General features: G+C 40.8%; 2 protein-coding genes across 9 annotated transcripts in view; both read right to left on the bottom strand.

Moving 5' to 3' along the window:
• MCCC1 (methylcrotonoyl-CoA carboxylase 1) overlaps window positions 1-8,913 on the bottom strand; it is a 61,396-nt gene extending 52,483 nt beyond the window's left edge. For 2 of the 4 annotated variants that reach the window (XR_002144394.2, XM_002928016.4), the window contains exons 1-4: window positions 6,963-8,913; window positions 6,579-6,824; window positions 2,651-2,697; window positions 1,281-1,417 (exon numbers count right to left, since the gene is read on the bottom strand). Coding sequence is in view for 3 of the 4 variants with exons in the window: in XM_002928016.4 (XP_002928062.2) it covers window positions 1,281-1,417; window positions 2,651-2,697; window positions 6,579-6,667 (273 nt within the window). In the remaining variant the exon portion in view is untranslated. Of the gene's footprint in view, window positions 1-1,280; window positions 1,418-2,650; window positions 2,698-5,973; window positions 6,243-6,578; window positions 6,825-6,962 lie in introns of all 4 variants that reach the window. The other 2 variants (XM_034662262.1, XM_034662267.1) reach the window with 2 other exon arrangements.
• Window positions 8,914-8,955: 42 nt separating this feature from the next.
• Window positions 8,956-15,739, bottom strand: part of LAMP3 (lysosomal associated membrane protein 3) — a 39,629-nt gene continuing 32,845 nt past the window's right edge. Inside the window, exons 6-8 of one of the 5 annotated variants that reach the window (XR_002144395.2) lie at window positions 11,222-11,402; window positions 9,443-9,500; window positions 8,967-8,993 (exon numbers count right to left, since the gene is read on the bottom strand). Coding sequence is in view for 3 of the 5 variants with exons in the window: in XM_002928017.4 (XP_002928063.1) it covers window positions 13,229-13,362 (134 nt within the window). In the remaining 2 variants the exon portion in view is untranslated. Of the gene's footprint in view, window positions 8,994-9,442; window positions 9,501-9,597; window positions 11,403-11,802; window positions 13,363-15,739 lie in introns of those variants that run through there. The other 4 variants (XM_011235806.3, XM_034662245.1, XM_002928017.4 and 1 more) reach the window with 4 other exon arrangements.

Here is a 15,739-nt window from a genome sequence, read left to right as displayed (position 1 = left end):
CCTGCGTCGGGCTCCCTGCTTAGCGGGGAGCCTGCTTCTCACTCTACCTACTGCTCCCCTGGTCATGCTTGCTCTCTCTCTCTGTCAAATAAATAAAACCTTTTTAAAAAAATAATAATAAACAGTACCAGGTGACTGCCTAACTGGGGAAGGGAAAGATGTAGAGTGGTGGGAAGACAGAAGATGTTCTAAGACTCCCAGATCTCTGGCATTATGGCTTTTTTGGGCAACAGTGTTGCCATCTGCTGGGTTAGGGAAGTCTGAAGGAAAAGCAGCTTCACTCCAATCAAAGTCATGAGTTCAATTTCAGGCATGTTAGCTTGGTAGCTGTGACACATCCACGTGGAGATGTCGAGTGGGCAGTTGGAAGGACCTGTCTCACATTCAAAAGAGAGTCTGAGCTACAAATAGAAATAGAAATTTGGAAGTGTTTAGCAAAGCCCTAGGAGGAGACGAAATGATCCAGCGTGAGAGTATCCAGTGAGAAAAGCAGAAGCTGGAAGATGCTTAAAAAGGTAAGAGGAGGACTGCAGAGCCCAGGAAGACAACTAGCCTTGGACGGAACGAGGCCAGATGCAGGCGCAGCAAACAGAAGAAGGGCACCTCTTCCTCTGTGAATCAGGATCATCGCTTGAGAATAGGTGGGTAAAGGGAGAGTCGGAGGCTGGAATGGAGCAAAGCAGGCTTGAGTCAATCACTACACAGAATGGGAGAGAAAAGTGGCCAGGGAGCCCATGGGCCTGCCATGCAGTGCTGAAAGCCATGAATTTCTGTCACTGCTCAGCCTTGCTGCAAGCATAGGGAAGACCAAGAGTTGTTTCTGGCTGGTGAATGATAGCTAGTAACAAGTGGTAACACTCAGGGGAGTGGGATCCTTTTAGTTATAATCTTATAGTTAAGCCCAAGCTCAGAAACATTAAGTGACTTGTCAAAGATCCCTTGGCCAGTAAGTAGTAATTGCTAAGACTGGAACCTGGATCCTTCTAGTACATTGGGGATCCAGATATGCGCTACTCAAAGTATGATCTATCTGTGAACTGTCTTAACCAACACTTGATGAGAAAGGACTTTGCCCGTAAGTCAACTACACAACCAAACACACTGTTTAGTTCAACGGATGTTATGTTTGGAAAACGTTCCCCACGGGGATGACTGAACTTACCCACTTATGCCCTGTTAACACAGCAAACATAAACTGTCCACATAAGGAAGTAAAATACCAACACAATAAAAAAATCCAATCACTTACAAAATTTGACTTTCAGTTTTTAACAACGTACCATGTCAACATGCATGGAATTCCTGTCGGCCTCACTATACACAGCCACGGACTGTATACCCATTTTTTTGGCTGTTCGTATCACCCTGCAGGCAATTTCTCCTCGGTTTGCAATGAGGAGCTTGGCAATGTTTCGTCCTGTTTAAAACACCGTGAAAATCATATGTAAATGTTACTGGAGAGCAAAGAATAAGAAAGCAAAATAAACATTCCATGACATTAACCAGCCGATAAATGTTTGTTTTGGTAAAATCAACATAGCAGGGCCTCAAATAACCATTTTAACTAATATTAGTGCCTTTTTTTTTCTCTTCACTGAAATTCAAGATGCCCTTATTAACATTAACTCTTAAATTATCAAGCTTTTTCAACTTTAAAATGAAAAGATGCTTTGAAATGCCAAAGGTCAATAGCCCCAAGCCCCCTTCATAGTTAATAGTAATTAATCTTTCATAAGTACTTATGCCTCGGAACCTGTGCTGAAGACTAACTCTGGACTTAAATCCTCACAGTAATCCCATGAAGTAGATACTATTAGTATTATACCAATCTTAAAGGTAAAGAAATTACAACTCAAGGAGATAATACTTTCCTGAAATAATACAGCTAAAAGAAATAGTGGATCCAGGATTTGAACCCACGTCAGCTTCACTCCAGAATCGGAATTCTCAGTCACTCCACCCCACGGCCTCTGGCCCCTGTACACGTACACAGGGATGTGTGGTTCTCTTGCCATATAAGTGAGGACCGTTCCAGTTCACTGGCACCAGAGCCATCATGATGAACAAATGCACTTCCATCATCACACATGAAATAAATGTTCCCTGGCAGTTTATCATAGTTATTGTTCTCAAAAAAATAAGGTTATATAATTTAAAACAAGGTTTTTCTATGGGGATCTCTAGAGCCTGAGTTGTCACAAGAGCTACTGAGATGATGTATGCATGAGTGTGTCACGGGGAGGAAGCTGCATCCAATCAACCAGCAGTTATGCTTATATATGTTTCAGAGTGGGGAATTCCATGTAACATTTTATTTGAAAAAACATTCTGCTACTTAACAGAACTGTTGTAAAGCACTGATTTAGACAACACAGTTAGGCCTTTGCAATTCACCACACTAAAGATGATCAAAGAGGCAGAAATAACAAAAATATATTTAAATGTTCTCAATTATTTCTGTATATAGTTTAGACTCAACAAGAGAGATTTGACATAAAAAGAGGTAGAAACCATGACTCAATACTTACTAAGAAAATGATCATGAAAATCCCAAACTTCAAAAGTCTAGGAGAACTGACTCTACATACACAAATTAAGGAGTCTGACATTTCGCAATCGGAAGCGAAGCCAAGGAGAGCAGAGACTGTACCTGTGGTCGTTGCATACTTCATGGATCTCTGCTTCCAAGTGCATCTCCTATCAAGTGAATCCAAATGGAATTATAATTAAACAGGATACACAAGATCAGTTGTTGTTTCAAAAGAACCAAAATTTTTAAAACTTGAAACCAAGTCCAGATATGACCTTGGTTAAGCCTGAAGCCTACGAAGTGACTTAGTAACACTTTCCTCTAGGGAAAGTGGGAGGAAAATTCCTCTAGAAACCGGAAGTTACAGTTCTGGCTGTTCTCCCTGGCACCGTGTGTCCTTGACTAGATCACCTAACCTGCTTGTCCAGAGCCTGGCATCTGGCCACAGAGTCACCAACAATTAGAAAGTCAAGGTACTTCAAGAACATCCAGTTCCGCTTTTTCAAACTCTTTTGACTAGAACCCAAAGTAAAAACTGTATTTGACTTCACATGCTGGTACACACACAAAACAGAAGTTTCATGACAAAAGATTTTCCCTGCATTTTGATACTCTCTGGTCTATTCCAGTTTATTAAATAAAATACACTGGTCAAACTACAGCTTGAAAAATACCAATCTAATTTAACCCCTGATAAGACAGGTTTGAACAATTAAGCCCAGAGAAGTAAAGAGAAGGAGCTGATCAAGGGTAGCAGAAAGAGGGGCGCCTGGGTGGCTCAGTCGTTAAGCGTCTGCCTTCAGCTCAGGGCCTGATCCCAGGATCCTAGGATTGAGCCCTGCATCGGGCTCCCTGCTCTGCTGGGAGCCTGCTTCTTCCTCTCCCATTCCCCCTGCTTGTGTTCCCTCTCTCGCTGGCTGTCTCTCTCTCTGTCAAATAAATAAACAGGATCTTTAAAAAAAAAAAAAAAAGGGTAGCAGAAAGATTGCTGGCGATGGGGCCGGGAGAGCCCCCTCCGACCAAATGTTGGTGACCCCAGGCAAGTCTCTTTACATCAGTGTTTCTCCAGTCTTTTTTCATTATGGCCCCCTAATGCAAAAACATGAATACTAAGATTTTGTCAGAGGGGTTGAGCCTTGGAGGGTATGGTAACTATGATAACATCTAAGATTTTTTCCCTCTCTCAAGATCCAATTTTCACTTTCCAACTCAAACTTCAGTGTCTTCATGGATGACAGGAGACTCCAACAGGTGCTCTTGAAGATACTTCTCAGTTTTCAAAGTATACAATAAGCTGAGTCCTTGTATTAATAAGAAATGGAGAACCAGGAGGCTAAATGACTTGTTTGAGGTATCTTATCTAGGAGGAAGTTCATTAAGGTCTAAAACAATTTTTAAGTTCCATGATATCTATTAGAGTAGGTTACAAAACTTTAACCTAAAGATCTGACAGAACGCAGGCCACATTCACTTTGGGGACAAAAAAGTATAATGCCTATCAGGTGTCAGCTAAAAAGAATACATTGGGAAAACAACAAATTGCAGAAGGAATTCCACCTTCGTCTTTTCCATCCGTATCTGGAAGATCTGGCAAAACTCTGGTTATACAGAACTTCCCATTTTAGATATTTACAAAGCAGGTGATAAAAAGCATAATGTAGCTTAGATACTATGCAACTATGTATATGTAGCTTGTATATACTGTTTACATAACTAGGTAACTGAATAAGACTAGCATTTCACTGGGGTGGAGGTGCAGGAGGTGGGATTAGTGGGTCCCACAGCATTGGCCTCTGATGCACACTCAGTCAGACACTGACATCCATCCAGGGCTGCTGGGAAGACCCACAGCTATGGCACTTGAGTTCCACAAGATGGCTTCCTCAGGAGGCTACTGCTTTCCCACATCTTTCCAATTCCACTGACCTCATTCTCTTGATCTTTTAGGAGAAATATCATTTTTCCTTATCTTTAAAAGGTATCTTCTAGTTCATAGCATCTTCCCATCACATTCTTCAGATAGGGGGTGTGTGTGTGTGTGTGTGTGTGTGTGTGTGTGTGTGTGTGTATTTCAAGGCCTGTCCTGCACAGATGTATCTATAAAATGGCTGCTTCTTGGTAAATCCAGCTTAAGACACTGATTAAGTTTCAAGGCCACTGCTGAACTAAAGTCTTCTTTGCCATTCTAGTCACGACAATCACATACATACACACCACTTAACATAATCCTCTATCCTAACGATGTTTTGATTGACCTATTCCATTTTTCACCATTATCTAAGATACAACTTAAAACAATGGCCTAAAAAACAAAATTAAGAAGTTCCTTCCATGAGATAATTCCACCCTAATTAAAGGTAACTTCTTTATCAGTTTATTCTCATTTCTAGAATTCCACCACCAGATTTCTTTTCTCTGAGTTACTAGAGAATCATCACAAGACATGTAACCACCCTCTATAACGGTAAGATTTGTAATTCCTTACGCCATTAACAACTCTAACATTTTCCAGGATGACAGCTACTTGAGAACAGTTCTATACACAGTAGGGAAGATTTGAGAGGGAGAGGGAAGAGAGAGAAAATGGGTCTGTGTAATATCTTGAAGAGCCCTGGAAACCTAAGAAAAGAAAAATGAGGAGAAAGAGAAGAGCACTAATGCTGCTTTCACCAACTATCTTATTTTACTCTGGGGCTAGTCCTGCAATTAAGTAACTGAAATCTAAATACCTCTACAGTAACTTGTAGAAAACAAAAGCAAGCAAAAAACTTGACCCCAATGGAAGTCTGCAAAGGCTGCATTCACGGATTGATTCATATGCACCAGGTTGTTTGTGCCTCTTTCCATGTATTATTAATGCATTTAATTCACACAATCCTAGATACTAATATCTCCTCTAGGAATAGTATCATCACCTCCTCCTAGGTAAGTAAATTGAAGCACGGAGGCATTAAGTAACTTGTCCAAGGTTGCTCACACAGCTAGTGAGTAGCAAAGCTGAGATCCCTGGCTTCTGACTGCAGTCTGAGCGCCCTTCAGCGCTTGGCTATGCCGTCTTTCCAGAATGGAGGAGAAGGTGAGAAGGAGGAGGATGAAGAGGCAAAGCAAGCTAGAGAAGCCTGCTACCTGGTAACCTGAGAGTGTCTTCACCGTCAAAGTTATCGTCTGTAAGGCTTATAGCTCAGGGGCACCTGGGTGGCACAGCGGTTAAGCGTCTGCCTTGGCTCAGGGCGTGATTCCGGCGTTATGGGATCGAGCCCCACATCAGGCTCCTCCGCTGTGAGCCTGCTTCTTCCTCTCCCACCCCCCCCTACTTGTGTTCCCTCTCTCGCTGGCTGTCTCTATCTCTGTCAAATAAATACATAAAATCTTTAAAAATAAATAAATATAAGGCTTATAGCTCAAAATCTGAAACTGATCCGGAGTCAGGTTAGTTAACTTGCCTCCAAGAACTTTTGACAGAAGTTGTTAACTTGATCCATTCCAACAATGAGAAAGAACTCCAGGAGTCTCTGAACTGGACAACTGACCGGGGAGAGCTGAACCAAAAGGGGCTTGAGGGCGTCCTGGCTCCATTTCTTACTACTTGGCGTAAACTTGGGCTGGTCGTTGATCCCTTTGGGCTTCACCAGAACCGGGATTATCACCACTTCCACAGAGGGAACGCCGAGAAAGCACCATGTTAACGGTAGCAGCTGTGCGGACGTCGCTCCTGCAGCCGTAGTGAGCGGAGTGGGGATGTGCCGACCCAGCTCCACCCCTCCCCCACGCCTCAAAAATGGAAATAGAGGCAGAGGGCTGCGGGGTGGATATGGGAAAAGGGGAGGAAAAGCAGGGATCGGGTGTGAAGATGTCTCCCTCCCGATGTCAAGACTGAAAGCAGAACACCCCGAAAGGGGCTGGGGTTTTCCTTCCGTGCTCCCTTGGTCTCGTCCACCCCCTCCTCCCTCGGTCCCTGAGCGCCTCTCGCGGCATGCAGGAGTCCATTTACCACCACTCCTGCCCCCCGCCCCAGACAGAGATCCATCACCCCTCCACCTCACGTTACCTAGGCGGCAGCAGCAGGCTCGGGACTCGCAGCCACCGGTTCCTCTCCGCCGCTACTAGCAGCACCGACACCGCAGAGGCTGCGGCCATGTCCCCACAGCCCGGTTGCTCTCCGACTCCTGGGTACACCAGCTGCTTCCCACTCGCTGCACCACCTTTCCTCTGCTTCGCAAGCCTATTGTCCTCCACGGGCCACCGTCCAGGTCTGAGTCAAGCGCTAGGCCTCTCTAGCGTGGAGAGGGCGTCTCTATCAAAACCAATCAAAGAACAGAGCAGGGCGTCGGGGGCGACGATTGGCCAATCGGCCACGAACCCGCGGGGGTGTGGTCCCTGCTTCTTCCGCCCCTTGGGTGTGGCGCCTTCGGAACGCAGGGTCCGCTCTCACCTTCCTTCGCACCCTTGGGTCCTGGGTTGCTCTTTCTTCTATTGGCCCGCAGGGTTCCTTCGTTCTCCTCGCGCTTTAAGGAGAACCCGCCTCTTGACCTTTATCATTAAAGCCGTGAGAAAGTGGTGGAGGCGGAGTCCTCGGGGAAAAGTCAAATGGGATGAAGAGCAAAACACACAATTTTCTAGTGTTCTCAAGAAAGGAAAAAAAATAACTAAAATAAAATTTAAAAAGTTAAAAATACCCGAGTTTTTAAAAAAGTGTTTTAGTTGAGGGGAGCCTAGGTGGCTTGGGGGTTAGGCTTCCAGCTCTTGATTTTGGTTCAGATCACGCTTCATCTCAGGCTCCAGAGACGGAGCTCAGGGTGGGGCTCTTTGCTCAGCCGAAGTCGGCTTGAGATTCTCTCTCTTCCTTTTCCCCCACCCACCCCCTCCTGTCCTTAGGGAGCGCCCTCTTTCTCTCTAAAAAAATTAAAATAATAATAAATAAAAATAAATGTATTAGTGCACTATTGGAAAGTAGAGGAAGTCAAAACCGAAATTACAGAATATCTAGAAAATGAAAACATTGCATAGAGACGCTTATTTGGACATAGTTAAAGCAGGGCTCATAAGCAAATTCATAGTGGAAGTAAAATAATCATCCAATTCAAGGGCTAAAAAACACAAAAATAAACATAAGGAAAGCAGAATAAAGAAATTAGTAACAATAAAAGAAAATAATGAATTAAGAAAACTAGTATTAAAGAACTAATAAATCCAGAGGTTTAGAAAAGAAATTAATAATGTAGTAAACTAATTTAATCAAAGTAAATGGGGGAAAATGCACACTTGCCATGATAAAAAAAAAATAAGTAGGGAAAAAGTCACAGATACAGAAAACAAATTATAGATTTGCAGGAGACTAATTTTGCTCAACTTTAAGTAAATAAATTTGAAAACTTGGATGAAATGGATGATGTTACAAGAAATGATTCAATATTCATATAATTAATTAATTAAACTTATTAATAGTTTAAAAGAAAAAATCTTACATTCATAGATGCTTAACAGGTCATTAGTAAAATTCAACATACATTCTAGATTTTAAGACTCAATAATTCAAGAAGTGGTATTGGGACAAGTGGCTAGTTCTCTGGGGAATAAAGTTTAATCCTTACTTTTCACACCTAAAATCAAAATAAGTCCTAAAAGAATAAGAGATTAATATAAAAGATGGAAGCATAAAAGAGGCTAGAAAACATCATGGGAGATCTTAAAAGAGGGAAGGTTTTTCTAAGTGTAACACAATACTCAAACTATAAAAGAAAATTAATTGAATTCAGGGTTTTTTTTGTTTTTGTTTTTTTTTTAATCTGCACAGCAAAACATACATAGGACCTTGAGAGCTTGTTTGGAGGTTCTAGCAGGGGAGTGCAGCTACTCTTATACCCTTGACCGAAGAACAGTCCTCCTCTATCCGGGAAGGTCATCCTCTTCCACTGAGCGCACAGCTTCGGGAGGGACGCACGTGGAGCGGTGAGGAGGAAGGGGACACCCGCCTAGCCAGCCAGATCAGCAGAATCAACCCTGGCGATCAATGGGGTGACAGATGTCACAGCCAGATGGCCCTCACATCCAGCAAAACATACATAGGAAAAAGGAAACAGTAAACTCGGAATAATTTTATAACTCTTATCACAGATGAAGGGCTACTTTCCTTAATATATAAGTAACTCCCACAAACCAATAAGAAAAAAAGAACCGTAATGCAAGAGAACACTGGGGGCTGATTGTAGATGGCACCTGGGAAGCTTCCAGGAGGGTTACGAACCAACAGGTTGATATGTAAAACATACAAAGAATTCATACAACTCAATAGCAAAAAATAGGGACACCTGGGTGGCTCCATCGGTTAAGTGTTTGCTGTCAGCTAGGGTCATGATCCCAGGGTCCTCACATCGAGTCCCACATCAGGCTGCTTGCTCAGCAGGGAGCCTGCTTCTCCTTCTGCCTGCTGCTCTTCCTGTTTGTGCTTTCTCTCTCCTTCCCTCTGACAAATAAATAAATGAAATCTTTAAAAAATAAAATAAAGTGATGCATGCTGTTCATTAATTATAAAAAATGGCAAAAAGCAAACAACCCAACTTAAAATGATCAAAGGACCAGAATAGACATTTTTCCAAAGAAGACATACAAATAGCAAACAGCCAAGTGAAAAAAAGCTCAACATCACTACTCATCAGGGAAATACAAATCAAAACCACAATGAGATGTCACTTCACACCAGTTGGGGTGGCTATCATCAAAAAGACAAAAGATAACAAATGTTGGTGGGGGTGTAGACAGAAGGGAGCACTTGCACACTGTTGGTGGAAATGTAAAATGGACAGCCATGATGGAAAACGGGATGGAGGTGCCCTAGAAAATTAAAAATAGAACTACCACATGAACCAGCAATCCCACTTCTGGGTATGTATCTGAAAGAAAGGAAATCAGTACCTTGTAGAGATATCTGCACTCCCACCTTCATTGCAGGCTTATTCACGATAGCCAGGATCTGAAAACCACCAAGGTGTCCATCAACTGGATGAACCAAGAAGATGCAGGATAAATGTGCACAATGAAATAATATTCAGCCATGAGAAAGAAATCCTGCCATTTGTGACAACATGGAGGAACTAGGAAAGACATTATGCTAAGTGAAATTAGCCAGTTAGAGAAAGACAAACACCATTTTGAAAAACTTTTCAGCAGTTTCTCATAAATTTAAACATATAACAACCCCAAGGCTTAGCAGATTTTCTATAAATGGGAAGATAGTAAATATTTTAAGTTTCGTGGACCAGTTTCTATTACAACTATTCAACTCTGCTGTTGTAAAGCAGCCATAGACAATATATAAACAAATGGGTATGGCTATACTCCACAAAACTTTATTTACAAAAATGGGTGACCAAACCAAGAGCTGTAGTTTCTTGACCTCTGTCCTATTACCCATTCTACAACTGACTTCATTACTTAGTGGATTTGACAGAATTCAGCTCAACATGGGCAATTCTGGATATGTGGTAACAGTGTCCCAAAGTCAAGTGTTCCAGGACCCAGTAACATGCCAAGAGCTGTATCTTAAAGGGCATCTATTTCTCTCCAGCAAATGGCATGGCCTCCAGAATACTCAGGGCCTGTGTTACAATTCTCCCACGGGAGTTTGCCAAAAATGCCATGTACCTTTACCCACCACTGATACCTCCAACATGAGGTTTGCCTGATTGTATCGCTCAAGCAGCAGAGCGGATTGCATTACCACCTAGAGTTGCTGTACTGCCCTCTGCTGCTCATGGGCCAGGGGAATATTCCAAGCTGTGGAATGTTGCCTCTAGACCCTAAAAAGGCCTACCTGGTTCTATGGTTTCTTCTTTGTGGGAAGGATGCAAGATGCAAAATAGCTGTATGGTTTTTTGGAGGGGATATCTGGCATGCCTCTGACCCCCTGGGTCTCTAAACACTCCAGTGAACTAGTCAGTCCCTAGAGCTGCATTGGGTTTGTCTCCTACTTCCTGGAATACATATGTCTTGCCAAGGCTTCCAACAGAATAATCACTCTGTGCTTGTCCTTTCTAATTAGCATAATGTCATCAAAGTAATGGTTCAGAGTGATGTCCTGTGGGATATCTGTGTGGTCCAGATCTCTTTGGATTATATTATGACAAAGAGTTAACAAATCCTTGAGGCAAAGCTATCAGTTAACATTGTAGAGCAACGGGCCCACAGCCAGCCCTGGTGAAAAGGCAAGTATGCCTGAGCCTCGACTGGTCAATGAACTGTCAGCACCAGAGGTCGTGAGGGGCTGCTCCCCTGGGGAGGTGCCATACTTGGGGCAGAGTTGGTAGCAGGCTGGAAAGGGCCCTGCCCTCATTACCCTTTGTATAGTTTCCATAGTATGCCACTTCTCTTAGTGTACATACTGGAATTTATTTACCTGAATTGCTCCCAAAAAGTAAACCAGTAAACTGGGGATGTACTGTATGGTGACTAATATAACAAAATAAAAATTAAAAAAAGAAAAAAGAAAAGAAAAAAAGTAAACCAGTAATTCAACCTTGACAATGGACCTGGAGTAGCCAGTATCCAAGATGGCCCCCATTGATTTCCCCCTCTCCTGGTCTTCACTCCTACATTATACCAGAGATGGTTGGTGTGGCCAATAGAATTCAATACAAGTGATGGTATGTAACTTTTGTGACTAGGTCGTCAGTCTCTCTCTCTTGAATCACTCACCTGGAGAAAGTCAGCTGTCGTGTTGTGAGCATTCCTGTGGATATGCCACAGGATGTGAACTTGCAAGCAGATCCTTCAGCTGCCGTTGAACTTTCAGACGACAGCTCAACTGCCTCCTAGTAAGAGAACCTGAACCAGAACCACCCGGCTAAGCTGCTCCAGGAATTCTGAGCCTCCGAAGCTGTGTGAGATAATAAATGTGTGTTGTTTTAAGCTGCTAAGTTTTGGGTTACCTTGTTGCCTAGCTATCCAGGACTAATACAGCTAATACAGGACTTCTCATTTATCTCAGCCCCTACCAGAGTGTCTGATATTTCGTAAGTCCTTCATTGATGTTGGTTCATTGAATGAATAAATGGATGGATAAACTGTGGCAGCACTTAAGTAAACTAGTAATCTAGTCAGTCTGGTCTAAGAGTTGAGATATTTAATTTACAGCTTGGATGTGGTTTTCCTCTCAAAAATTCAGATTCTCTCAGATAGGTCTTCCGAGTTAGTAATAAAGTGACAGTAGAGAATAGAAAAAAATTAATTATAGAAAGATGATTTAACTTATCCATTCAAGCAACAACCACCACTATGATGGTAAACAAAAATTTTTATAGCACGAAAATCAAATCATAAGACATGAATGACACAAATTCATCCGCAAAATAAAATTTTTTATTACAAAAACTTTTAATACTATCCAGTACTCTATTAAGACTAAACCGAGGACCTTGCCAACCCTATTCCCTTGTAAGAAAAAAGTCAGGAAAGTCAACATGTCCTCCAGGGTGACCTGAATTATTCCTTTCCTAAAGAATGCTAGGGGTATGTGGTCTTTTGTGTTAGTAGACTTAGCTCCTTCCTTTAGTTGGAAGAACAAGCAGGAGTACAATTCTTGGCGGGTTGCTCTACAGAATAAAGTGAATTAGAATAGGAACTGTGGCTATCAAAGTGCAGAAGAAGCAAATTACCACAAGGGGGGGATCTACATTCAAGAAAGAAAAGTTGGTTGGCAGAAGATTTCTCTATTTTCAAAGAAAGAAAAAATGACTTGAGAAGTTTCCTCCATTCCTTTATCTTTAGAGCCACAGCCACACAATCCCATACAAATGAAAAACCCTTGTTTTTCAGCACTTCAGGCAGCGCTCAGTGTCATTGGTGTAGTGAAAAGTCCAGAGATCTTGCCACCAGACCAACTGGCCGACAAATTCTGGCTCTGCCACTTGTGAGCTGGGCGACATGGAAGTAATTAATTTCAAGTCTGAGTTTACTCAACTATAAGTTGTGAGAATTATATGGCTTGTATCTAAACTTAGTCTAGTGTCTGGCATAGATGTGTTCAAAAATTAAGGGCTATTGTTTCTTGCCTATTAGTGAGTTCTGTTGTCCATAGCCACCGAACTCTTAGTCTCTAGTGATTCTGCAGGAGTCCTCAAGATTATAAGTTGATTTGTTCCTCTTGTTGGTGTCACATCAAACCTAGACAACCTGTGATATGGTGGGTTTTTTGATGATTTTTTTTTAAATGGAAAAGGAAGCAAGTAGGTCATCAGACACAGGTATATCATATAAAACATGGATAGTAAAAGCACTAGAAGTCCATTTTACAGACAAAGCAGAGGCATTTTTTTAATGGGAAAGATGAAGGATAAAATAAAATCCCCAATATGCACAGGGAGCATTAATTACAATTGACATTTTAGTTTATAACTTGGAAGCATATACCACTTTGCATACATTATGCTAATTTAATCTATCTCAAATGCTGACGTGGAATGGTTAAAATTTGAAGAAAATTGGAAAATACTCTGAAACAGCTCACTAGATCTTTCATAAAATGAACAAAAAATATGCAGAAATTGATTTGCTCCTTGAACTTCAATCAGGGATGACTTGGGTTTTGTGAAAGATGGTGGTTTACATCTCTGGAAGGACTAATTCTAAGGGACGTCCCCAACATCCTGGAACCGATGAAAGAATTCACTAGACTCCATTATTTTCTTTTCCCCAGGGCACCAATTAGATTCTCTGGTATCCAGATGATTCACGTCTTAGGCGGATTCCATAGACAATCAAACCCACAGCGCAGAGACCAAGCACAATGGCCCCAATCACAGGAAGCACAATTGTGTAGTCAGACGAACACTCATCCACTGAGAGAGAGAGGAAAAAAATACAACATAGCGGGTAAGGTTTGGTGAGGACAGACCAGAAAGCAGATTAGAGTGGGAAGTATATGAACTTTGGAGTCAAACCCAAGCCTGACTTTTTTTTTTTAATTGGAGTATAGCTGACACACAACCCACCTTGACTTTTAATTCCACCACTAACTGTGTGAACTGGGATGAGTTACTGAACATTGCCATTTCCTCATTCATAAAGTAAGCAAGTAATATATAAAATTGTTGAAGGAATAAATAAGATAACCTTATCTTCTTGGCAATTATTAGATATTTAATAATTGTTAGACTTCCAGGTGTGCTCTCTGCAAAGCAGAATGTGTTTACGTAAAAGAGACTGTCGTTAGATTACACAAGATCCTTTGAAAACATGTGATGTTTATCCGTGTTTTCAAAAATGTAAACATTTTTGCTATACTTAACGTTCTTTTTAATTGCTTTTAATGAGCTAAAAATACTAGAAAACAGACCTAAATATTCATGAGAGCTGAAAAATGAAAGTTTGTAAATTCGTCAAAACTTTTTTCTTTATTTCATTAGAGAGTGCTTATTCAGTTCATTTAAAATGTAATCAGTCTCAACTGGAGAAAGATGAAGAGCCCTGAGGAAAAGAGGGAATGTGATTGAATACAAATAAGTAGAGAACTATATCTATATCTTATTCAAGGATAGATAAGAGCCAATAGATGGATGGATAAAGATGATGTGGTATTACACACACAATGGAATACTATGCGGCCATAAAAAGGGTGAGATCTGACCATTTGCAACAACATGGATGGACCTAGGGGGTATTATGCTCAGTGAAATAAGTCAGACTGAGAAAGACAAATACCATATTATTTCCATTCATATCTGGAATCTAAAAAAAACAAAACAAATGAATAAACAAACAAACAAAAAACAGAATCAGACCTATAAATATGGAGAACAAGTTATTGGTTGCTAGAGGGAAAGGGGTTGAGGGGGTGGGCAAAATAGGTGAAGGGGACTGGGAGATACAGGCTTCTAGTTGTGGAATGAATAAGTCACAGGGATGAAAGGCACAGCATAGGGAAGAGAGTCAATGATATAATAGCATGTACGGTGACAGACGGTAGCTACATTTGTGGTGAGCATAACATAACCTATAGAGAAGTTGAATCATTATGTTGTATACCTGAAACTACTGTAACACTGTGCATCAACTTGAATTAAAAAAAAAAAAGAAAAGAAAAATCTCCAGTATATGTTTGGGGGGGAAAGCAATGCAAAGAAAAATGCATATAGTACTACAATGTTTTGTGTAAATAAAGAAGAAATGAAGACATATGTGCTTCATTTACTTAAAACCTGGAAAGATAAGAATGCATGATAAACCACTAAAAGTAATTGCCTATAGGTGGCTAAGGGGAGAATGGGATGGAAGAAGAAGGTGAGGGCAAGGATTTATAAGGTAAAACATCACATCATCTCAGTTTTAAACCACATGCAAAGAAAAATTTCAATCAAAATTTCAAATATTTGGATAACATAAGAAAAAGGATAGATAAGAGAATATATCCATGAGATTCTTGCATGAACCAATATCAAAATGAATCAAGGATCAATTCTCACTTGAGGTCAGAGAAAAAAGAATCAGGAGGGACCAGGGGCGAGCGAATGATAGAGACTCCAGGAAACAACAAATCTGTATAAGACAAGAACCGTGTTTGTCCTGCACTATTTGACATGGGAGTGGACAATATTTACATAATTATAATAATATATACCTTATTAACTTAGCAAAAAACAATGCTATAACCATACAAGGAATGGTGTGAGAGTATGAAGTCCTTATCTGCCGTAATAAGTAGTTTAAAGCTAATAAATTAAAAAATAAGAAAGCTTTTTAACATTTTTAAAAAGAATTATTCAGATAGTTACCATAAGAAATTATTAAAATTAGTTAAAAGTACTTTGTCTCTTAAAGGAAGGACAGGGAAATGTTGCTTTTCATGATAAGCTCTTTTGGAGTACACAATTTTGTTACGTATATATACATATTTAAAAATATTTATTTATTTATTTTAGAAGGAAAGAGAAAGAGCATGCACACATAAGAGGGGGAGGCACAGAGGCAATGAGAATCTCAAGCAGACTTCCCGCTGAGCGCAGAGCTCCACACAGGGCTCCATTCCATGACCCCGAGATCATGACCTGAGCTGAAATCAAAAGTCCAACACTTAACCGACTGAGCCACCCAGGCACCCCTGTTTTATATATATATATATATATATTAATATGTATTTCTTATATAAAAAAGAACATCGAGAAATTAAGAAGTTAATTTGATTTAAATGACTTGGAAAAAATGCAAAAATGTTAAAAT

This window comes from Ailuropoda melanoleuca, chromosome 1, assembly GCF_002007445.2.
Source record: "Ailuropoda melanoleuca isolate Jingjing chromosome 1, ASM200744v2, whole genome shotgun sequence".
In the NCBI taxonomy this organism is placed as follows: domain Eukaryota; kingdom Metazoa; phylum Chordata; class Mammalia; order Carnivora; family Ursidae; genus Ailuropoda; species Ailuropoda melanoleuca.
The sequence above is the reverse complement of the archived record's forward strand: the minus strand, read 5'-3'. Positions and strand labels throughout refer to the sequence as shown.